At 41.6% G+C, this 25,231-nt stretch overlaps 1 protein-coding gene across 1 annotated transcript; it reads left to right on the plus strand.

Annotated features, from left to right (window-relative positions):
- The first annotated feature begins 909 nt into the window (after positions 1-909).
- Positions 910-24,720, plus strand: LOC137912748 (bromodomain adjacent to zinc finger domain protein 2B-like). The gene is made up of 37 exons (XM_068756885.1): positions 910-1,072; positions 5,936-6,115; positions 7,100-7,228; positions 7,392-7,564; positions 7,649-7,834; positions 8,129-8,659; positions 9,358-9,419; positions 9,521-9,957; positions 10,154-10,444; positions 11,102-11,156; positions 12,174-12,282; positions 12,422-12,523; positions 12,687-12,897; positions 13,284-13,376; positions 13,932-13,993; positions 14,258-14,323; positions 14,936-15,001; positions 15,173-15,217; positions 15,449-15,475; positions 16,266-16,331; positions 16,485-16,625; positions 17,676-17,930; positions 18,234-18,457; positions 18,838-18,912; positions 19,076-19,301; positions 19,394-19,456; positions 19,538-19,682; positions 19,799-20,418; positions 20,624-20,900; positions 21,054-21,209; positions 21,367-21,521; positions 21,661-21,857; positions 22,095-22,227; positions 22,661-22,807; positions 22,999-23,282; positions 23,487-23,630; positions 23,733-24,720. The coding sequence occupies exons 1-37, from the start codon at positions 910-912 to the stop codon at positions 23,878-23,880; spliced, it is 6,444 nt and encodes a 2,147-aa protein (XP_068612986.1). The 3' UTR covers positions 23,881-24,720.
- Positions 24,721-25,231: the final 511 nt, after the last annotated feature.

Raw genomic sequence — 25,231 nt, forward strand, 5'->3', positions numbered from 1 at the left:
GGCTGTGAAACAAATTGCCCCTCACGGGGATAATAAAGTTGTCTAAAGTCTAATATTTAAAGTACTGTAAATGGAATCATAATTCTGTTTTTTCAGTAGCACGCTAGACATCTTAGAATACCAGACCGAGTGGCAAGAGCTAAATTATACAAAGTCTTTCTTTTTGTTATAAATATGATAAAACCATCAGGAGACGGCGGCCTCTCCAGTGGAGCATGGCTGCAGCTTTCATGTCATTTACGGTATGTCTCATCAGTGCTGCTCCTGGTCAGGAATGACACTTGATATTCAAAGGGTAGCTTTGTCTCATCAAATTAATCAGCTACTATGGTTTTCTCCTGCAGGGGAGAATCACCATCGAGATCTAGGTCTTGTTGGTGCAATGTAAAAAACTATGGATTCAAAATATATATATTAATGATAAATTGAGATTGTGGAAGGATAGTTAAAATGTGAAGCTGGAGGCTGCGTTTCCAATTAAGCCTTATCCCCCAGTAACAGCCTATAGGAGAGCAGTCTCTAAATTAAGTCTGGCCGACTTTGATATGATCGAGCCATCAAGCTTTTTACAGTTTACTGAATGTCACCCATTTCTTACTGTAACATGTCATTGATTGTCACTCAGTATTTAATATTGAAATAAGAACAAAATCGCCACTTTGATAATGTGATGCTTTATAAGGGAACTATTTACATGTTTTAAAAAAAAGGAAGAGCTTCAAAATACAATTATTGCACAGTATTACTTTTAATATAATGCAGTTCTGCAAGTTTGCAATTAAGTTTTATTGTGGATTTTTAAATTGTTAACTTCATAAGATGTCAGAAATTTAGCTCGTATTGGAAGCCATCCGGCTGTGTGTGAGGGAGAACGTCTCAGTACAGTGTGTGACATTGTGTTTGACAGATATGGAGTTCGGAGAGCGGTTGGCCCCCCTGTCATCAGCCTCCTCCACGCTTCAGATTGTCTCCTCCTCAATAAGCTCCTCCCCTGCTCCTCTCCAGCTGACAACCACAAAGTGCAGCAGCCCGGCCCCGATCCCTGCAAGCAGCTCCTCTCTCCTCTCCTATGGTACATACTTCTTAAATGCGCACACAATCAAGCCAGAAGGCCGCATTTGATTTAAAGTTAATTATTTTGATGTGTTATTCCGTTACAAGTTAATATAATTTTCATTCAATCATTCTGCCAACATTTTGGATGGTTTTGTGAAATTTATTTTTATATTTGTCTTTACGTGTTCACTGCTGCTGCATTAATAGTCACTTTTGAAGGCACTACATTCACATGCTATTAATGAATGTAAATGAATGCATCATTGTGAGGGACACGAATGGCATGATGGGAAAAGTCCAGAAGGAGTCTTGTAGTACGTTCCGGAGCAGCAAGCTCGAGCAGGTTTGGCCCCTCTGATCCGGAAGCCCTGTTTACTGTCTCACAAGATCCAATAGTCTTTTGGAGGCGAGGGTCTGCAATCTCTGATTGTCGTTTACTTTTTAAAAACAGAATAAAGCAGCGGATGATCAGGAAATGTTCTGCAAGGCTAACAGAGAATAAGGAAGTGATAGGAATCGATGTTGGCGTAGAGAAATACGTCTCTAAGAACTGTAGAAATAAAGATGATATGGAGGTGAGGTGATATATAAAAAAAAGCAGCTGGAAAAGATGGTAAATGATCGTTGACGATCTGGACTCATACTATTATTCTGTACAAGAAGAGGTATTTTATATAATTTTATTTTAGTCCCTTCATTTGATATAGTAATCAGTTTTACAAACACAGGATATGGTGTTATTACCCAAAGTGCACTGGACTCTGCACGGCAGGGGCATCCTCATCCCTGAGCCAAACTTGTCTGACTGCATACCGGAATGGGACTGGATGTTACAATCCTTTTTTACCTTGATAAATGGGTAGGGATTATAGTCATCACCAGTGACGTGCAGTCAGTGGAGGCAGGTGAGGCACAGCCTCACCTGTCATCATATAAAATCATATAAATATCATGTATTTGTATTATTAAAAATAATATAAAAATCATATAATATATAATATAACATCAGTGATATTATATTGTATATTTTATGTTTTTTTTTTTTTTTTTTAAATAATACAATTAGTGCGTCACGTGTTCTTGTGCTCAGCGGCATTAAAATACTGCAGAATAAGGCCGCATGTAATACGGCCTGCAGCCCATAGGAGACCCGTGAGTGATTCAGTGCACTCATCAGCTGATCCGCTCGTTCGAGACGGGCTTGTAATTGTGAACACGGAAGCGCTGGCTGTCTGGATGTCTGGACGTCAAGCAAGAACCCGTGTTTTCTGCTTTTCCTGCCTTCTTTTCTCAACTTCTGAAGATGTCTGGGATGGGATATTGCGATAAGCTAGAATATATTACTGTGTGTGAGGTGAAAAGACAGAAGTCAAGATTCCCTTTGCAATCAGAAGACATTTTTGACTGAAAGAACTGAACAGTGCATACCCAATGGAGAACCTTTTTCAGTTTGTCCTTCAGCTCGGTGCAGAACTGCAGGCTGGCCTGACCGCTGTGGTAGGTCTTCCCACAGTCTTCGGCCAGCTGCACGAGCTGCTGGCGAATGAAATTCACGGCGCCAAGCCGGAATGTGCTTTCATCAATGTTCATTGTACTTCTATCCGACATCACCAACACTGTTCTATCTAAAAAGAACAGAAACATTAAGACAATTAGTCATGGTCATAGACCTTTAAGGAGTACTTATGTGTGATTTTTTTCAGATCCATACCGCCATGCGTTTTGAAGAAATTAAGAAAAATGTAAAAAAAAGTGCCCTATCTCGCAATGTTAAAGAATCCTTTAAAACATTCAAGAATCTGGATCCAGATCCATATCAACGCCATTCTCGGGGTGGACCGAGCCACGGACAGAACCTTGCTTGTGTAAAAATTTCAAGTCGATTGGGTTACTAGTTTTTGAGTTATGCGCTCGGACAGGCAAACAAGCAAACAAACAGACAGACAAACAGACAAACGCGCCCAATTGCAATACCCTCGCCTCCTCTTCGGCGAGGGTAACAAAAAGGCTCATTTGCTGGAAGCAAATTTTGTGGAAAAAGCTAAAAAACAAAAGTCTAAAAAGGAGGCTGAAGACACTTTCCTTCAGTCTTAACACATTTCAGACACATTTAGTAGGAATGGTAAAGCTGTTGATTCAGTGAATGGCATTATTTACGCCCTTGTGGAGGTCTTCTGACAACCCTTAGCTCCAGTTTATCCAGTGCGATTTGACGCGTCTGTCAGTTTCACAGTGTGTATGCAGCTGCTGGCATCCTCTTGTTTTCTCTGAATACTAATTATGGTCAGAGCCATTATGCAGCGGTGATGTCAGATTACCCCAGACCACAAAGTAATATGCGAATTTACATATCGAGGTTTGTGATGATTTTTTTTCTCTTCACGATAAGATGCCCCAAAAAAGTAATTCTTTTCTTTGTCATGCTATCACAATAAAACGCCCATTAGAGACATTTCCATGAATTATTCATTTTTAGACCCCCACACCAGACGTGCACAGCATTTCCTACATGTTTTATTTTGGACTTAACACTAAATGCTGAAAGCACTTTGGCACCTCTGTAGTCACTTTACTGTTGTGACTATAGGAGCTCTTTTGCCCTGTAGGAAGTAGAAGAACGATGTCACACAGTAAGTGACAGTAACCCCCCTTTGACTAGAATCACACCGGAGCAGCTTTCTGTTTGCTTCGTTTATCAAAGAAAAAGAAAATATGCAGCACATCCTGTGAATTTAAAGCGGTATGACAGTGATTCCCTGTTTCAATATAAGAAAAGGATTATATATTTAAACTAGAAAACGACAATCAGAGATTGCAGACCCTCGCCTCCAATAGACTATTCGGTCTTGTGGGACAGTAAACAGGGCTTCCGGATCAGAGGGGCCAAACCTGCTCGAGCTTGCTGCTCCGGAATGTACTACAAGACTCCTTCTGGACTCTTTTTCCCATCATGCCATTCGTGTCCCTCCCTCTTAAAGTGGCAGTTTACAGCACAGGCACAATTCCAGATGTAAAAATAATTCTAGAATCTGGATCCAGATCCAGATCAACGCCATTCTTGGGGAGGACCGAGCCACGGACCGAACCTTGCTTGTGTAAAAATTTCAAGTCGATTGGTTTACTAGTTTTTGAGTTATGCGCTCGGACAGACAAACAAACGACAAACAAACGCACCCAATTGCAATACCCTTGCCTCCTCTTCGGCGAGGGTAAAGATGTTTGGGATAGGTAAAGTGTAAAGCCAAGCCTAAATCCAGACTCCGAAAGAAGTACGGTAATCAGTCCAGTTTTAGGCATTTGGCTCCACATTTGTTTTTACACACCCAAGCTTTCACTTATTTTTATGCTGACATTTTTTAAAGATTGCAATTAGGTGATGCAATGTATAAACAGTTACAGACAAGACATTTCCTGTCTTGTCTCTAACTCTTATTATTTATTTAGTATATTGAGTAACAAATCTTAGCCAAAGTTATCTTAAATTAGCGGCTCCAGATGTGCCTACACTGCATCGCTAGTGTCAGTCAACTCTGGTATCTGGCCCTGACTCACCTGGAGCAGCCTAACACCTACGTTAGGATGCTGTTTGTGGACTTCAGTTCATCTTTTAACACCGTCCCACCGGACATGCTGGCTCTGAAGCTCCACAGCCTGGGACTGTCGCCACCGCTCTGCTCCTGGGTCAGAGACTTCCTCAGTAACCGGCCCCAGGTGTTGAAGATAGGAGACACCACATCCTCCTCTCTGATCTTGAACACTGGGACCCCCCAGGGCTGTGTTCTCAGCCCTGCTCTCTTCACCCTCTTCACCCACGACTGCTCTGCCATCCACTCCACAAACATGGTTGTGAAGTTTGCGGACGACACCACTGTGGTGGGTCACATCTCCAACAACGATGAGACCCACTACAGAGAGGAGGTCCAGAACCTGATGCTGTGGTGCTCGAGTAACAGCCTTGTTCTGAACACCAGCAAGACCAAGGAGGTCATAGTGGACTACAGGAGGTCCAGGAAGACTGAACACGCCCCTCTGTGCATACGAGGGGAAGCAGTGGAGCATGTGGAGAACATTAAATTCCTGGGCATCCACATCTCCTCTCTCCTCTGACCTCTCCTGGACACTCAACACCAGACACCTGGTGAAGAAGGCCCAGCAACGGCTCTTCTTCCTCAGGAAGCTGAAGCGGGCTGGACTCTCCTCTGTGCTGCTTGCAAACATTTACCGGGCCACGATGGAGAGCATCCTGTGTCTCAGTGCGACCGTGTGGTACGGCAGCTGCACAGCGCAGGACAGGAAGGGCCTATTCCGGGTTGTGAGGACAGCTCAGGGGATTGTGGGTCACCGTCTGCCTGATTTGGACTCTGTTTACACCTCCAGAGTCCAGAGGCGGGCCAGACGCATCGCCACAGACCCCACCCACCCGGGCCACAAACTGTTTGTCCCGCTCCCATCAGGGAAGTGGTTCAGGACAATAAGAAGCAGCACCACGAGGCTCAGGAACAGCTTCTTCTCCAGAGCTGTGAAAGCAGTCGTTCCCTTGTAGCGATCTGGGACGCTTTATGCCTGTCTTGCTGTGCTGCTGTTGCTATTTTGCACTATTGCCTGTGATTCACACTCTCTTTGTGTGTATATATATATATATTGTTTCTTTAAGAGAGAGAATTTAGTTTTGATTTGGTTATGTTCTGATGTGTGCCTTAAGCCGTGGGCCTTCACACGATTTTATTATGTTCGCATAATGATAAAGTATCTTGAATCTGCCAAAAATAAGGTTTTCGATCTGGTAAATCTTTCATGACTAAGTCATTTGTTTCCTTTGATAGTAAGTGTAATCAGTAAATTAATTGATCAATAGATTATATTTGTGTCTTGTGTTCAGGTAATGTGCTTCACTCCTCAGCGGATGAGCTTCAGTCTGGCAGCTCCAATGGTTCCCCTTCAGTCAGGCGACCAGCCTTTGGTCTCTATGCATCAAATTTAGGCTTTCCTGAGGTTGGAGGCAGAGGAAGTCTGGGCTTGTCTGCTTTGGCTGCTCATTCCCGATTCGGTACGTTTCCAGGTTTGTCATTTATTTTATCTTATATCATCCGTGAAGGAGAGGAGGAATATTTGCTTCATGTGGGTGTGTGGGGGTGGACTTTCCTGTATTATAATAAAATGCTTTATCTCCGCCAAGGAGGTTATACTTATGACGACGTAGATCTGTCTGTTTGATAGCAGGATTACGGAAAAACTGCTGGATGGATCTTTACTTTTCATGATGATGATCCAGATCACCATGGGGATCCAGGACGTTTTAAAAATATGACTGGTTTATTTTCTTAATTCTTATTTTTTTGTCCCTCAGCGATATCTTTTGTAAAATATTTCTCTACATCAGATATTTTTTTGCATTAATATAGACTTAATCAACAATAAATATTTTTGTTTTTGTTTTTCCAACTATTTCATCTCGGATTTATTTATTTTTCCACATAAAGTCCTGGGGGGAATGAGCTTTTCTAGTTCTGTGAATGAACCAATATTGTATGGATCACCTTATTTTGTTGTTCTATGTTCTAACAGGTAAAATGGGAATTCTCACTGAGGATGATTTTCTAATTCTTTGGCAGATTCCCACTTAAAATGTAGATTTCTACATAATTTTCCTCATATAAATAATCTAATTCACAATGATATATGATTGTTAACTCATCACATCTAAATGATGTGATGTTAAGAAATGTCAACAGGTGCTTTAGAAAGCAAATGCTGTTTTAGAAGAAACCTGCTGTAGAGGAACTGTTCCAGCTTTCCGGCAGATGATGTGGATCTTTAGAGCTCCGCTTGAAAAAATGTCCTTTTAAGTTTCAATGCAGCAATAAAAACTGATGATGTGACGGTTCATGGAATGCATTTTAAAACTGCATTTTGAACTGAGACCATTGCTGTTAAAGGTTTGGATAAAACAGGCTCCAACAACATGGCATATTTCATTCTCTGCATCAAGATGGTGAGTGGCTATTGTGTTTAATTGGACAGTATCTCGCTCACCCCATTCCAGACTGGTGGCGGCCGTCTGAAGCACGTACCAGAGGAGCCGTAGCCTTCGTCCCTCTTATGGGCCTGAACCCTGCATTTGTGTCAAACTTACAGGGTTGCGATCATCCTCATTTGAAGTCTCATACCTCAGGTAGGTAAACAGCGGGCCACTCCGTCATACATGTCTAAAGAGGTCACAAAAAATAATATGATCATATTTCTGTATACTGCAATGTTATTGTTATCCTACTGTCTTTGTCTGCCCATTGCTTGGTCTTGATGTCTAAAGAACTACACTATGCCAGTTTCCATAGGTGCAACAGGAACAGTGAATGGGAGCAGTGCTTCTTCTCCCACTGGGAACTCTGCTGTGAACACTGGTTCATTTCCAATAAATGGAGATGAGGAGAAAACTGAAGGGGACAATGTTTGTAGTCAGAACGTGGACCAACCACACCTAAAGGCCATTCAGAAAAAAACAGAAAAGGTTCATGCTAATGTTCAAGTATTGTTCTTGGCACATTTTGTCCTGTTCGTGCTTGGTTTAAAAATGTTTTATTTTATGATTTAGAAACCAAAGAAAAAAGCACTGAAGTCCTCGAGCATGGGGGGCAGTCACTCATTTTCAGATAGCTCCAGTGATGCTGAGGAGATGAGCAGTGATCCTGATGATATGGAGGAGGAGGACAATGATGAAGATGAGGATGGCAGTGAAGACTCCTGTTGTGATGTAGAGATCCGAGAGGGAAGAGGCAAGGTAATTTTTTCAAACTCAAACTGATGTGCAGTTTAGTATTTAATGGTCAATATTTTCTATTTTTACATCTCGCTAGAGGCATATTTGCTAAGATGGGCTGAAATAGCCAAAAAGTAAAAGTATCCTTGAGTAAAAGTGCGTTCTGTTTTTGATTTATTTATTTGATTGTTAAAGCAGGCATGGTGGTGGGTGGTAAAGTGCATGTGTGTGCTAGCTGACAGAGCTGCCACTGTGAGACTCTCTCAGTAGGAGCTGACATGACATGCTGTCTTCTTCCCTCATCCTCCTACTCAGCGGCTGACACAAAATACTTTTGGAAGTAAAAAGAAGAGACCTTCTGATGGAAATGCAACCCAAGACAGACACAGTGACATTGTTCCTTTGACGTCCTTGTACCACCTCCAGTCCACTTCTTATCCCGCTGCCCCCCCACAGTCAACAACACTGTTCCTCCAAAGCTCCAGGACTGCAGAAACTGAGGACCAGCAACACATCAGTGTCATTCAGGCCACAGGGTTGGCTGCCAGCAGCAGTCCTCTAGTGCAGTCCTACAGGGAGTCCATCTCCTTCTCCAGCTTGCAGCATAGCGATGTCTCGTCCTTTCCCAGACCTCTTGCTCGTTCTCTGGGTTCCTCATCCACACCTTTCTCCCTCTGCTCTTTACCCAAACCACCAACGCTGATGGCCTCACAAAAGCCTCAGCATAAACTCAAATTCATGACGGCCTCTCCGAAGTGCACGGGGTTTGTTGATAATGTGAAGGCGAGCAGTGGAAGACTTTTGGATGACAGATTGCTACACTTCAACAGTTTTAAATTGAAACAGGTGAATTCTATTTGATTTTAATGATGGTGCATTGAATTCCTAAGGTAAAAAAAAAAGCAAAAACAAATGCCTAATCATGTATGAACATATTCTTGTGCTTTTCTTAAGGGAGCTCTTCATTGTCCGTCATCATGCATGTCAAGAGATAAATCAGAATCTGTGGGTTCCCAATGGACAACAGAAAATGAATACTTATGTACTATTGGCACAGCTTTGATTTTACTGCATGAGAGTCTGACTACTACATGAGTAGAACTGACAATGCATTAGAACTATTGGGAACACTTCATAAAATTGACAAGCAATTAGCTCTGTTATGCTTTGGGATGTTTGCTATCAAGAGAGAGAAACTGGCTTCTTTTAAAAGACTATTATTGTCACTATTTTGAAAAGGAAGGAAAATGTACCAGTCTATAACAAGAGGACTTTAATTCATATGATGGTGGTGCATTAAAAATGTACTTTTGATATGACCCTGACAATAGCAACAAATTCAAGCTGACAGCTAAAGTTGCATGATGGCACCAAGCCAAATAATTTGAAAATATTTTTTGCCTGACAGACTTGAGCATACGCTTCATTGTTCCAGTCTCTTAATACAATTGAATTCCTTTGTTCACAGCCCACATCCTGTAAGTGACAGTTTGCATAATTGTCCTTTGTTTGTTTCTCTTTCTTTTTCATTTTTATATATGAAGCCAATCCATCCCATAGACTCTGTGAATCAACGTGCTCATCTACGACCGAGGAGCAAGAACTGGTAAAGAACAAGAGGAATAAGAGAAAAATCATTATCCTTGTAAGCTGTCACCAGATGAGCACGTGGCAATGCATTGATCAGCTCTGCTCTGTCTTCCACAGCAGCAGCACCAATCTCTTCCTGAGCCACCAACATCACCTGGATGGAGTGATCTCTAGAGCGGTGCAGGACTCTCCCTTGGCGCTCATCACTAAACCCTGCAGACAGAGCAGCGCCCTCAGTAACAAGCCCTTCCTGGCAGCTGCTAGCCCACCCTACTCCCTGCCTATCAACTTGAGCACTAGAATCAAGGAGATGTTGACCAGCTCTACTTCTACACCAAAATATTTAGCCTCAACTTTTTCTCACACACAAAGTAAGGTGCAGTGTCCAAAGACACTGCATCCAAGAAATAGCCTCTCTAAAAACAACTCGTCCTGTAAACCTCTAGACTTGGTCAAAACCAGTGAGTCTGACATCCACAACAGCAAGGACTCAGACTCCTTAGGAGATGAGGAAGATGATATGGAGAATGAAGATTCTGGAAGCAGCCTGTCAGGTCAGATGAAGCACATTTTTAAAGAATCCAATAAAGAAATAATTCCATTGATAATGTCATTCCCAATAAAAGCTGGTGAGCCTTGTATAAACGAGAAGTGTGCTGTCCTCTATGGTGTGTTTGTGAGAAGAATGCTAGTTGGGATATCAGTGTACTCATTCTCTGTTTTCCTGTGTCACACTGAAATCCCCTGCAGAGTCAGAAAGCAATCTGGAGAGCGACTCTGATAGTTCAGAGGATGATATCAAGGAGCAAAGGGAAACCGAAGAGGATAACCCCACAGAGAGGACTCCACTGACACTTGTTAAAGAACCTTTGTCTATTCACAAGTTCCCCTCCAACATCTCATCCAAGCAGGGGTCGAACCAACACCTCATCAAGCCGCCAAGTTTATCCAGTTGCCTCCCTGCCAGCACAGTTACCAGCTCGGGGGCACTAAGTGACCACAGCACCCTCTCGCCTCCTTTCACATTTACTACACTGCCAGGTATCAGATCAGTTTGCTCAAAGATCAAACACACCCATCAGATTTCAGTAGAATGTGACTCGGGGAACAAAACAGGATCCAAATCAATGACGGTTTGTTAGTTTTCCCCCCACTCAGTTTGGTATATTTGTGGTCTAGACTTCTTTATTCTGCTTCCCCTTTGCTTGTTCAGAGTGTTCTCAGTGTTTTGCAGTATGAAAACATGGCTGTACTGTTTTCAGTAGTTTTAAGTTAAAATGTGTTATCTGGAAGAAACTGCCAGATTACATTGTCGGCATCAAATTTACTGCTTTAATAACCCAATCTTATATTACACATGTCAGCTATTGAATGGGTCATGGAGCAGATCAAATCAATATATTAATTATGATCAATTGGAATGGAAAGTGTTATTTCTTGTTCCTTTTAGTCCTGCTTGAAGAAACAGAAAATTCATGCCGTAGCTGTATAACATGACTAATTCTAATTCTATTGATATTGGCTTGGTCTTATGAAGTCTAAAGTCAAATCACCTGAAGTAAAGTTTGATATTCAATATATGAAGCAGGAAAGGTCTCCCTTTGGGGTTTTGATATTTACAGTAACACCTCCCATCCTTTTTAGTTTAGCTTATATATATATTATACAGTCAGTGCCAACTAGTCTCTCCTGTTTCAGGTAAGAGGAGGAGGGTGATGGATGAAAGAGTTCTTCAGCTGCCTCTTGAATTTGGGTAAGAAATCTTGCACTCAGTTTATATCAAGAGAAACAATGATCTAACCATGTTGTATATTTTTCCTTCTTTTATACCCCTGCATTAGTGTGTCATTGGAATTGGTGCTATAACCACATGTCAACTCAATGAAAGCTGAACAACAACCATTCCTTAAGTGTTATCTGCAGTCGTCTCTAGTTTGTAAAGCGCTCTAAGACGCATGATCACCTTCAGCACGTATTATGTCTTCAAGATAACCAACATGCAATAAATTGGTTCTTAGACGGCTTTCCGTGTTCACTTCATGCGTAAAAAATAATAAACAGCCCATTCTCTCAAACTGTACTACCATTAGGCCCTGGGCACATCCACATGTAGATGTGAATATGAAATCAGGCAAGAATTCAGTGTTGCAAGAGTTACTGATTTGAAGTCAGTTGCATATTCATCAGGAGCTAAGTGTGAGCAGACCACAAAAAACAACCATGTTTTCTCTCGTTCAGGGATATTAAAAACTCCAGTCTTGAGCAGTAGGTCATCGTGTGCAGGAAATTAATTGAGCTCAACATTATGTGGTTAATATTATCCTTCCCCAACACAGACATGCAACATTAGCAGCTCCCTTCCCACAAATCCTACATCCTTGGATCAGAGCGCCTTTCATCTTCTGGGCATGTTTTTGATAAGTAGGTTCACAGGAAGCAGAAGCCACAAGATCATATTTCAGCCCGCTGCTCTGTCTGGAGAGTAACCCACATGTAAGCAATGCCTCTCCAGCAGAACCCCTGGGGACTGAGGGGTTGTCCCAGCTGGCACATGGCCATTTAGCACTATGACTACTGAAAGGGTCAGAGGACTTAATATGCAGATTTACAAACATTGTACTAGGTCGTCTTGTTGGGATGCTTTGTCTCTGACCCCATATTTACACAAGAATAATAATAAAACCTTCTGTTTGTAAAACACACGTGGATGAATGGAGCACTAACTAATATGACCTTTAAGCCATATTCTTGATATTTCTCTGTTCCTCAGCTGGAAGAGAGAGACCAGGATCAGGACTGTGGCAGGACGTCTGCAAGGAGAGGTAGCTTACTTTGCCCCATGTGGGAAGAAGCTGCGTCAATATCCTGAAGTGATGAAGGTAAATCTACAACATGCAGCTGTCGACAACTGCACACGCTACCAGCATCAGGAAAGTGTTATGTAATCACCCTGCGGTGAGAAAATGATTACAGGTCTGATTTAAGTCACATGTTAACATGTTTTTCTTTTATCTGCAGTACCTTCTCCGCAATGGGATAACTGAAATTTCCTGTGGCAACTTCAGTTTCAGTACAAAAGTTAAAGTTGGTGTCTTCTATGAAGCAAGGAAAGAACCAGATGTAAATGTTTGTACTTGATTCAGTTTCTTTTGTTTTGTTTACAAAATTCCACAATATTCTTCATAACCCATCGTTGTTGTGTATATATTATGTCCAGTTCAGAATCAGTGTCGTCACTGAAAGATGCCAGTTAATGCTTTATTTTGTCCTCCTTATATTCCAGGGTTTGCAGTGGTGCTTGTTGGCAGAAAATGAAATTGCCCATAATATTATAGCAATGGATGGGAGGGGCAGCCGTTGCACAAAGTTTGAGCAACAGCCAATAGTTAATGGTGCTAGAACCAAGCAGTGGAATTCTCCTCCCCTCAATATTGGTGAAAATATCATCCAAGATGTCAGCCATGCTAAAATGCTACGCAAACTGGAGGCTCAAGGTCAGTTTGCATCTTAAAAATATTTCCAGGCACTGTGCACGAGAAGTTCGTTATTTTCATGTGATGGTTTAGTCAGTGTGTTTATATTTGTTTTGTAAGGATAATTGGCCAACTGGAGTTAAAAGGTACATCACGATATTTCCACCTCAGCTTTCAAAAGACACAATATCAACAGAATAATCTTCTGTCTGAAATATAGGATGTTTTTTTAATAAAGTGTTTTGCCAAATGGCAGCTTTTAGTTCTCAGTAAGACATTTGCCATTATTTCCACATTAAAATGATGCACATTGCAAAAACATTTTCTGTGGAAGTTGTTTAAATGGTTTTAGGTTGAGGATTTAGTATTTTATAATCTGATTTCATTAGCATTTATTTTTTTTACAGAAATAGCTCGACAGGCTGCTCGGATCAAAATGTTGAAGAAACTACGAAGGCAGGCCGTGGTGCAAGCAGCCAAGGAAGCAAGAAAGCAACACGGTGAGCAGCTGCCCTCCAGCCAGAGATCTTGCAAAGACTAAACTGTAGGACTGTATGATGCACAGTGTATATTACCACATAAAAAAAAAAAAGCATGCAAGTTGTGTTAAAACTTTCACAATTTCACAACCCCCCCCCCTTATTATTCCACATTTATTTCTGCCCTCAGGCACACTTCTGCTTTTGGGTTTGTTTGTGAAACATAATGCTTCTCCTAATAAACTTTGTAAATGTACCGCTACCACATTTGTGTTATCTAAAATACATGGAAACTACTTTTAGTGACTTTGATAAAATGTATGCTTAACTTGCATTGATTGAAAGGATTAAAATTTGGGTTAAATAAAAATAATAAATCTATATTTGTAGATCAATCATGGAAAATGAGAACCTTGTGAGTTTTCTTTTTGAACAAACAGAAAAAAAAGTTAACTTTCCTGACTTTGCATCTCCTGCGTTGTGACTTTTCTGAACGAGCACATTGCAATGTCGATGTGCAGCCCTGCATAATAATAATAATGTTGCGTTCAAGCCTAATTGGTTTGTGTGTTCCAGCAATAATGGCTGCAGAGGAGAGGCGTAAAAAGAAAGAGCAGATGAGAATTCTGAAACAGCAAGTAAGGACTTTACTTTATGTCCATTGTTTTAATTTACTCAGTAAAACTTCCTAACAGTCTGCTGCTGCTCTGCTCATATTCATGCCCTGTAAGTCGAAGGTTTTAAGCACAGTAGAATTGCGTTTGAGGATCTAAAAGAAGTTCCTTTTCTTCAACTTGGTGCACCTTCCTCATCTCCGTATAGCCACTGTACTTTACCTCCCCTTGTCACTCAATATCATGCATAACAGTTAATTCATTTTCTTGCCCTCATCCTTTTACTAGGAGAAGATCAAGCGCATTCAGCAGATTCGGATAGAGAAAGAACTCCGTGCACAGCAAATTCTCGAGGTTCGTTCTGAAAGTTATTGCAGAAACAGTCTGGGACACTTCCTTTCTGCTGCTGATAGAATTTTCATTAAAAAAATACACAGTTAAACTATTGTTGAATTATGTGTTCCCACTTTTTGTCACATCTTGTGAGCACATGAGGACTGACTATATTTTTTGGTAAAAGTGTATTTGTGAATTTCATAAGATGCGTGGTATCCTCATAACAGGATTTTGTTTGGGGTATAATTACTGATAGAAATGATGCTTTATTAATTTTCCCTGCCTGCTGGTGTTTGATGATAACTATAACCAGTTTGTCATTCAGTTTTTATGAGGAAATGTTTACATATTTGCCAAAGATTTTATTTTTGTAAAAGATTGAGTGAGCCAGTAGGTCTGTTTAACTTTCTGTGGATTATTTCATATTTAATGATATCATTGCAACAAAAACCAAATCTATGCAGATTTATAAGAACATTTAAGACACTTTCTGCACTTTATTGTTTTTGTTGGATTATATTGTAAATTTATATCAATCAGAAATTGAAATGATCCATTCAAATGTTTCCTCTGATGAATGTTCTCTATCCCTACTGTTACCTGTCCATTGTACCTGTTTTGAATATACAGGCAAAAAGACAGAAGAAAGAACAAGCAGCTAATGCCAGAGTTTTGGAGGCTGAGAAACGAAACAAAGTGAGATGACACTTAACTGCTCACTCGTTCAAATGTAATCTGCTTGTTTTCTTCCCCCCGTGTCTGTGATAAAAAGAGTTTAAATTACCTGTTTGTGTAAGTTTTCACATCATCATCTAGAGGTCCCGGAACTTTAGCAGGATATTAAATAACAAGGTTTTTTTTCCACAGGCGAAGGAGATTCAGAGACTGCAGTCCATCATACAGAAGCACAGGGTAAGCGTTTTTCCCTTCATCAAATTAAAAAAACAAAAAGAAGCAGTATTTCTCTGCTGAAGTTAAATGCCTTAGAGATGGCCTTGAGCCGGGGCTCATGAACATTATTTGTGCATGGTCAAATTATGCTCTGGAATTCTTGGTTGTATTTTTATTTCAACTGGCCATTGTTTGTTTTCTTTGCATTGATTTTCTCATGTGATTTCTTGCTTTTCCAACCCTTTCAACCAGGAGTTGGAGAGGCATAGGCTAGATATGGTATGGGCATGTTTTCTGTATGTTTAACAACATTGTGAATGTGTTGTGACAAATGGTTGCCATCATAGCAGTGCATTTACTACAGTCGTATTACCTTCCACCTGACCTTTCCAGAAAGGTGCACTGCCTACATCTGTCTGTAGGAGAAAACACATCCAAAAAATCAAAAATAAAACAGGATGCATAAAGCCCTATTATATCCTAAGAGCACATCATTTTTGATCTGGTTTGATTGAATTGAGGTACTCAGAATTGCTTTTCTCTGCAACATATGAGCCATTTTTAATCCATTCTGTCACTTGAGAGAAGTGAATACACATTTACACATTTTATCTTTTACTTTCAGTGATCTGCTGCTGTGAATATGCATACGTTTCCTCATTATTCTCAAAAAATATATCAGATTGACCCAGATGACTCAACAGTTTCCAGAGTACTTATTAAAATCAGTGCCTTGCTTGTCCCTGTGATGCTTCATGTTTGCTGCTTATTAGGCCTCCATTCAGTCTGCTTCTTGCCAACATGCTCAGATTATTAAACGTAGCTTCTAACTCTGAGGATATGCTTTGTGTTTGCATTACTACTTGCAGTTTAACGTTTTGTTTGTCAGCTGTTACATGTTTCTGCACATTAAATATTGTGCAGCGTACAAGATTGCTGCACAATGATCATGACAAATGGTGATCCATCTTTTGTCTTCCGCCGTGCATGTTAAAAGATTCATGCTGTGTTGTACAGATGAGCTAGTTTCTCTAATTAGTGAGTAGAAATATTGTGTCTGTGCTGTCAGGAGAGGGAGAGACGCAGGCAGCACATGATGCTAATGAAGGCTGTGGAAGCCCGTAAGAAGGCAGAGGTTGGTAACACCTTGTCTGCTCACTCTCTTTGTCTCTGGTCATCCATGCCCGTGTGCTCTGATTAGTGTGTTCCCTTTCAAATGAAAATGCTGCATACTATTACAAACATCTGCAGCATTGTCAAAGATGCATTCTCTTCTCCTTGATTGTAGGAGAGAGAGCGTCTGAAAAAAGAAAAGAAGAATGTGAAGCGATTGGACAAAGAGCGGAAATTGAAGCTCAGGAAACTAGAACTGGAAAAAGCGAAGGAGCTCAAGAAGCCAAATGAAGACATGTGTTTAGTATATCACAAGGTATTCACACACTATGGAGCTGTTGGCACATGATAATGAAAGTCCATGTATGTCGTCATGGGGGGGGGGGGTCATAGAAATCAATCATGTTAATCACGAAGGACATGCCATGCATAAGGATTAGAAATAGGAAATTAAGCAAAAAAACATTAATGAAGTAACTGAGAAATGTAGAAGGTAATTTATTTTTTATTTCCTGAACATGAAAATGACATTGTGTCCATCAATCTTCCTGCCCATCTGCTATAGCCTGTATCTTGAGGGTATCCCACAAACTATGGATTCTGTAACTGTTCATGGTGCTGTTTTGAATTTTATGGGAATTTTATTTTGTATGGTTTCTATGGTGACATGTTTTAGGTCCACATCATAAAATCATAAGCCCTACTGGGCTTCTCACAAAAGAAGGGGGGTGCTGGCTGTGGTGGGGGGGTGCCGTCTACAGCACCCCCCCACCACACCATCCGGTTTAACAAGAACTCTTGTTAAACCGGATAACAAGAACTCTTGTTAAACCGGATTAGGTTGAAATACTGCCACTAGGTGGTTGTTGTGCCGTAGCAACAACCAAATCAGATATTCTGGCCTCTTAACATGATGGTTCGAACTGATCTCGGATTTTTGTGGGCATTTATGCCATAAAATAATAGACAGTCACAATGAAATCACAGATCAGAAATATCATTTGATCTTAAGCCAATTTATGACCAGGTTGACTTTTGATTCCAGTTTTATTTTTAACTAGAAAAGCATTGAGAGAGTGCAGAGTGCAGACCTCTGCCAAGCTGCTCATTCAGAATTCCCAACATTTCCTGAAAATTTCAACAAGATCCGAGATCCATCCTGAACTTTTTTAGTTATCTTGCTGTCGGACGGACGGACAAACAAACAAACGCCGGCAATTACATAACCTCCGTCTCGGCGAGGTAGTAAACTGGATTTGGCTAATTTTGCAGTTGTCTAAATGAAGATTATTTTCTTAAAGATAATGATTTTTTTTAAATAGATATATTTAAATGATTTTAATAAAACGTTTGCATTTCTTGCCAGCCCCTTTCAGAGTTGTCCCAGATCCCTGGTCTGGTCTTACCAGCTACTACGTTCTCTGACTGCCTGATGCTGCTGCAGTTTCTACACTGCTTTGGGACGGTTCTGAGGTTAAACCCTAATGGACATGTTCTCAACCGAAGTGACCTTCAGGAGGGGTTGCTCAACATTGGAGAGAGTATGGGCAAAATACAGGACCTGCTTGTAAGCATGCTCTCTGCAGCAGTGTCGGATCCCGGTATACCTGCAGGATATAAGGTTAGAGGTTTTTAAAGCACGTCAAGATTTGTTTGGTTGTTTAAATGCATAGAGTTCCTGTATTATAATTTACATGTGTAAGCACACATACAAAGCTGCATACAAGCCTGTGACTGTCATGCAATGCAGCTAAATAGTCTGTTATGTGGGTATCGATGTTTAAATCTAATACTAGACATAAGCATTTAAAGCACATTTAAAATTCTGCTTTAACATGATTAACACGTGATTAACATTATCAAGACACTTAAGAGTTTGATTGTTACACACTTTTATTTGATTGCATTTTTCTTATTCTCTCAGAATAAGACCGCCTTAGGGGACCACCTGACCAATGTAGAGATCAACCGAGATAATGCATCTGAGATCCTGCGTATCTACATGGATGCTCACAGTGAGCAGGCAGAGCAGGCTGCTCTGGCCCTCAGTCTCAGGACTAAGGCTTTTCAGGCACACAACCCATTACAGAAGGCCTCCATGTTGGCATTCCTGGTTAATGAGCTCTGTTGCAGTAGAGCCGTGATCAGGTGAGGCTCCCTAAACTATTAATAGTATACCAAACTACTCCTGGAATAAAGATTGTGGTTAATTTACAACTTACGTGTGTTCAATAAATAAATAATAGTTGAAAATGATTTGGTGTTGCTGTTGCGCCTGACAGAAGCGAGTTAATCTACACCTGTGATTGGGACGTGAACATGGTTTACTCATGGTTTATTAATGGTACAACAACAAAAGGAATAGAACAATATGAGCTTATCTAATGTGAGCGACGGTCTCACAAGATTGCACCAACCTACTCCATTTTTCAATATTAATGAACACTTTGAAACAAATCTATTGTAGCACCATCATGCTTTGGTGGAAGAAACAGTTTACCTTTATCACCTTTTGTGATGCTTTGCAGTGAGATCGACAGAAACATTGATCACATGACTAACTTGAGGAAGGATAAATGGGTTGTCGAGGGAAAGCTTCGCAAGTGAGTATCTGCATCATGTAAGCTGTTCTTAGAAGACCCTGTATTAACCTATTTTGTACTAGTGAATGAAATGAAGAAAATCCTAAACAATTTGCATTACTCAACCAGTCTGAATTGCACATGTGTGTTTAAGCAACGTGAATGTCCATTTTTGTCTGCAAAGACTGAGAAGCTTTCACGCCAAGAAGACCGGGAAGAGAGAAGGCAGTGTGGGGTTAGACGACCACGTCTTTGTCATCCCCACTGCCAGAAACAAATGTAAGAGGAAAGAGGGGGACAGTGAGGAGGATGAGGAAGAGGACAGCGAAGACCAAGGAGATGATGACGATGAGGAGGAAGAAGAATCGGTCGGGAAGAGAGGGAGGAAAGCAGAGATATGTGAAGAAGAGGTCAGTGACGGCATGATGCTTTTATTGCAGCAGCAGCAAAATCATTGTAAGTAAATGTCGACTGGTCGCATGCTAATGAGATTTTAATGTAGGATGACGGCGCACGCCTGGCTAGCATGGAGGAGCTGGAGAAACTCATAGAGAAGACATACAAGGTGAATGAAACCCTGTGAGAAACATGTTACTCACAATCAGCTCATACATCAATCTAAAAACTCTTCTGCCTGTCTCTTCAGCAACAGAGTCAGATCAGACTGAAGTTATTCCATTCATCTCAGTCTCTGCGCTCAATGTCGATGGGACAAGACCGCTACAAGAGACATTACTGGCTCCTCCCACAATGTGGCGGTATCTTTGTGGAAGGCATGGAGAGCAGTGAAGGTGCAAATCCAAATCTGATTGCTGAGATATTTGTTTTTGTCACCATGCATGGGATAGAAGATTAAATGTTTTCGGACTGTTGTTTGGGGCGATGTCACATTTTCGTTCTTTCTCAGGTTACGAAGAGGCTGTGAAAGAGAAAAAAAGAACCGCTCAGATTATCAAAGTAAAAGAAGAGAACTGTGAACTGGAAGAAACAAAGAAGCCTGTGGTCTGCAGCCCAGCACAAAGCACAGAGGGTGACTCAGCCACTCAAGAGACCCAGCAGGACAAAGATGACCGCAATCTGTTCCTCCAAAAACCGGGCTCCTTCTCTAAGCTCAGCAAACTCCTTGAAGTGGCCAGAATGGCTCAATATTCAGACACGAGTCCTCACAAGAGCCGTTCTGTTACAGCCCCCCCTGCCTCATCTTATCCTTCGTACTGCACTGCTCAGCGGGGGCCGGCCGATAAAACAGACTCTTCAGTCCCATCTCTGCTTAGAGGACGCCCCTGGATGACCCGCAGCCCCCAATCTATCCTTCACGAAGACCAGCTCTCCAACATGCTGATGGAGCAGAGCAACCAGTGGTTCAGCCTTTTTCCACGCTTCCCATGCGACGAGTCCTCAGTCACCTTGTCTCCCATACAGATCAGTAATCCCAAAGCCCCCTCCTCCCCTTCCCCTAATCCTCCAGCTACAGCCAGCTGCAGTGATCCTGCTGGGATCAATGAGATGGAGTCATCGGGTGTTCAGGTAGGTGGACAAGAATGTTCCTATCATCTATTGGTCGTTTTAGATGTGTGGCGCTTCTTTTAGAACATTGCCATTAATGTTCTTTATTACATGTGTTGCACATCAAACCTGTCAAATCTTTTAACAGGGCCCACTGTTCCAGTTATTGGTGATCCTGATTCAGGGGGGTAAAATAAATGGTGTGTTTATGTATTTTCTCTCTTAGCAAGTAGAGTCTGGTATTCCTCAAAGCAGACTGACACTTGGTGACGTGCCCAGCGCAGCGGCAAGTCCCAGCAGGCTGTCTCAACCCCCATTGCAGAATCTAGCCTCTGAGTATGTCGAGGATAAAGGGAACAAAGCCTTCTTCCTAGCAAATAGTAACTCTGTCAACAAGAGCGGGACCCCAGAGCCACTGAGTGACGAGGCTGCTTGTGCCACATTCCTCGACACAGAGGTGACCAAGACCCAGGATTACCGTAGCCCCCAGCCGATCCCAGAGGGTAAGGAAGGTTCACTGTCACTGCACGCTTAAAGACACACTCTGGCCAGACAGGGGCTGAATGCATATTGTGATTGCTGTCGGTCACGATTCCCCGACATTGCTAAAATGAAACAATTATGTGACAGGATTTTAAATGTGTGCATGTTGGCAGAAATGCTTTCCGGCTGGTGGAGAGTGTCAGACATGGAGGAGCTGCATCGTCTGGTCAAGGCCCTCCACTCCCGGGGCATCAGAGAGAAGGTTCTGCAGAAACAGATCCAGAAACAGATGGAGGACATGACCCAGCTCTATGCCAGTAGCAAAGATGGTTGGTCTCCACATTCCCTCTGCTGTCGTTAACTCAGCAGACTTGGACTGATTCTGAACGATCTTTTGTCATGTGGTGCTTAGTAAATTATTTTAAACAAAATAAATAGATTTCTGTAGGCAGCGGTTTTCTGTAATGTAACTTTTCTGTGTTCCAGTAATTGTTATGGCAGGACTGGAGAAACGGGAGGTGAGTGAGGAGGCTGTAGAGAGCTGGTGCATTGAGGAGCAGGCCATGGAGGTGGACATCATGATGCTGCAGCAGGTGGAGGACCTGGAGAGGAAAGTCATCTCTGCCAGCCTGCAGGTCAAAGTACTGATGAAAGAGCATTTTATTCTTTCATTTACTGCTTAATTCAAAAACATTCTATGCAGTGATGGGCTTCTCGGTCCTCATTTTGCCACGTCATCAAATAATGTGTTGTGATTACATTTTTCAATGTCTCTCTCAGGGCTGGATGCCTCCTGAGCCTCAGTCAGAGAGGGATGATCTGGTCTATCATGAGTACAAGCTCCTCTCGTCCTTTGCTCCAGAGAAGAAGGGGAAGAGGGAAACCAGCCGGGAGGGCACTGTGGTGCGGCAGTCCAATAATCCCCTCGACATCGCTGTCGTTAGGCTGGCGGCGCTGGAGAGGAACATCGAGCAAAAGTACCTTAAGAAACGCTTAACTACAACATTCCACGTCAGCCAGATAATGCCGCTGTAGCTGCTCCTGCATTCCTCAGTGGGACGTTCAGGCTAGAGATTCTTAACCTTACAGCTGCTGCTTCTGAAACCAATCTATTTCTCTCATCAGTTGTTCGTTAGGTTTCAGTGCTTGTTATCATTCGCTGTGATAATGTTACAGACTATTACACAGTATGATTTTCTGTGACATCCGAGCAGCGGGGAGGAGGTGTCTCCGGGAATGAGGCTGTGGCATAAAGCCCTTGGTGAAGTCCGCAGCTCAGCTCAGCTTTCACTCTGTATTCAGCAACTACACAAGTGGATCGCTTGGAAACGATCTACTGTGAAAGTGGTGAGTGACTCCTGGTTTCACGCTTATGATCACAGAATTGTTTCTATAGATTGATCATAAATTAATGGATTAAAGATTTCCACCTATTTAAAGATCAATCGTTGAGACTGTTTTCTGTTTGCCTGTCATTAAATCCACAAAATAAGCAATTAGTTTGAATTTATTATGTTAGTCTCTTTGAATATGATTGAATCTGCGTGGCTTTCGTTCCTTAAAGGGTCTTTTAATAAAGAAATCGTAAGAAAATGAATTAATTAAACACCAACAGCATCTATTTACAATCATTACCATGCATCAAACACCTCAGACCAGTAACACATTACAGCCTTCTAATATGCCTGGGTGCACAGGGTCCCAGTCACATCAGTCACCAGAGTCCACTGGGATGGGTCCCAGTATGAAGTTATACTGTGTGTGTACTTGGTGTTTCCAGCACTGCCACTTCTGTCAAAAGGATGATAATGAAGAGCTGCTCTTACTTTGCGACGGCTGTGACAAAGGCAGCCACACGTACTGCCAGAATCCCAAGATCACTATCGTACCAGAGGGGGGCTGGTTGTGTCCCACGTGTTCAGCTAAGGTATCCCAGTATGCCCAGTATGACTATTCACAGAGCTGAGATACTTTTCGGCATTGTCTATTTTATTTTTACCATTACTGTAATCAAATGATGGCATAACTATCATGTCTGTTCATTGATTTGACTATATTATTTGGCTTTTTTTTTTGCATGTGTCTATTTTCACCAGTCTTCTATGTTCTTTCATTAAGGGAAGGGCTCGATCGCCTCAGAGCAGGAGGCAACACATCCAAACAGCTGGAGGAGGAAAGAAGGGCGGTGAGGTAAAGCGTAAAGGTAAGCCATCGGCATTAGGAGAGCTCATCAAAGAGGCTGTCAGCAGAAACCTCCTGCCAAAGAAGACCAAGGAGTTCAAGAAGAGGAGAGGAGATGACAGCCCACCCAGCTCCCAGGCCGGTTATGACGGCTCAGACTCCTGTGCAAAAGACACAAAAAGGGCCAAATACGATTGCACAGATGGGGTGGGGATGTGCCGGTACGCAAGAACACACGCTCACTGCATCCATAAGAGCTCACAACAGCATTCATTATATTGTTGTTTGAAATGTGTCGCATGAACTTTCGTAAAGTATTTAAAAGACAATTGTTGTGCTATGATGAGCATAGGACAAAAGAGTGACGTCCAAAAGCACATTTTGAGAGCCCGTTTCTGATCTACTGCTCATGCGTGATCTCCCAGGGTGCTGCTGACTGAGCTGGAACGTCACCGGGACGCTTGGCCCTTCCTCACGCCCGTCAACCACAAAGCTGTGCCTGGATACAAGAAGGTCATTAAGAAGCCCATGGACTTCTCCACCATCAGAGAGAAGCTCATCAATAACCAGTATGTTTGTGACACCGCTTCTAATGTGTTTCTGGAGATTTATTACATGTTATTTTACACATTACGCATCAATACAATTGAAATATTTCCTAACAATTGCAGGTACTCCAGCTTGGAAACATTCATCTTCGACGTCAACCTGGTTTTTGAAAACTGTGAAACATTTAATGAAGATGACTCCGACATTGGTCGAGCCGGCCACAGCATGAGGAGCTATTTTGACAAACGTTGGGCTGAGCTGCTCAAGTAAAGGTTCCAGTGGACTTCGGCTACGGACTACGCAGCACAAACAACATCCGTCGTGTTGAAAGCCCTCTCTTCACGTGTGACACTGGATCAATGCACAGCTTTAACAGCACACATGTGCAATGTGAATGAACATACACATTTCCTTACTGTGTTATGTATCCAAACACACTGATTCTTTGAAGATTTCCACTGCAGACAGGCCATTGCCTTTATTCAATCAGTATTTTAGCTGAGTGGATGTGTGCTTTTATTTTCTTAAATATTTGTCCGTTTTTGTTTGAGTAAAAATAGGAAATGTCACATAGCTTTAAACAAAAAGGTTTTATGGAGAACTGAATGAGGCAACAATTTTCTTTTTTAGAGTTTTGACTCGAGTAGATTAAGTTAGAACTATCTGTGTTCAAGGAGGCACCCACGTTATTTATAACACAAATGTAATGTACACATTGGAGAACTTCATATCTTATACTGTACTACTTCTGTGCTGAATATCTCAAAACACTGTTCTCAGTATTGTAGTGCCTGACCTCTAAACAGTGTATGGAGGGTTGACTTTTTGTATTTTTGGTGTGCGTGTACTGTAATTGTCCTGCACAGTGTAATGTAGGAAACCTTTCCAAAAAATGTAAAACTCAATCGAGCATTACCGAGAAATTCTATTTGTGTTTCTTCTCCAGGCATTTCCCTCAGCCTGACATCACATGAAAATGTGATCCAGCAGGGAGACGGCCCGCGTGACGGTCCACTGGAGGAGCCAGAAAACTGCAACCAGCTGTATCATTTAGTGATGTTGTGAAATAAGCTGCGACTTTCATTCAAGAAGTTTCAGTGTTGGGTGTGACTCATATAAATAAACCCTTTTTTTCCAGAATAACGATGGCGGTCATTATCTCCTGTAAAAATGTCTGGTTTAGTGGAATGTTAAAAGTTCATTTGGTATTCAGTTCTTACTAAATCTGTCTTTTTACACATTTGTGCATATTTGACACAAAACGTTAGAAATTGACCTTACGCGTCTGTAGATGTAGACTGAATCCAAGAACATTTACCCAAGTACTACTATACTGAAGCAGTGCAGTTTTGAGGTACTTTTTTTAAAATTGAATATTATTTATAGTATTTGTATTCAGTAAAACAAGTTGAGGCATTCTAAATATATGTTTATGAAACCTTGTGGACAAAGGGGCGCATGTTAAAAACAAATCACTGACATTTGGAGTCGATCTGGGTCGAGGTGAATTCTGTAACGAACAGGAAGTAACGCTGGTAATTTATTTTATGTCGAACATGTTCACTCCACCGAAGTCGAACTTCTAACTCCTTTACCCAAATAATATTTACCATTAATTTAA

The sequence above is a fragment of the Brachionichthys hirsutus genome, unplaced genomic scaffold, assembly GCF_040956055.1.
Source record: "Brachionichthys hirsutus isolate HB-005 unplaced genomic scaffold, CSIRO-AGI_Bhir_v1 contig_790, whole genome shotgun sequence".
NCBI classification, from domain to species: Eukaryota; Metazoa; Chordata; class Actinopteri; order Lophiiformes; family Brachionichthyidae; genus Brachionichthys; species Brachionichthys hirsutus.

What these genes read in the sequence shown, in the direction of transcription:
- LOC137912748 (XM_068756885.1), top strand. Translation starts at nt 910, where the DNA reads ATGGAGTTCGGAGAGCGGTTGGCCCCCCTGTCATCAGCCTCCTCCACG. An exon ending in AAGCAAGGAAAGAACCAGAT is followed by an intron (nt 12,524 to 12,686) that starts GTAAATGTTTGT and finishes CTTATATTCCAG; the next exon opens with GGTTTGCAGTGGTGCTTGTT. An exon ending in GATGGGGTGGGGATGTGCCG is followed by an intron (nt 23,283 to 23,486) that starts GTACGCAAGAAC and finishes GTGATCTCCCAG; the next exon opens with GGTGCTGCTGACTGAGCTGG.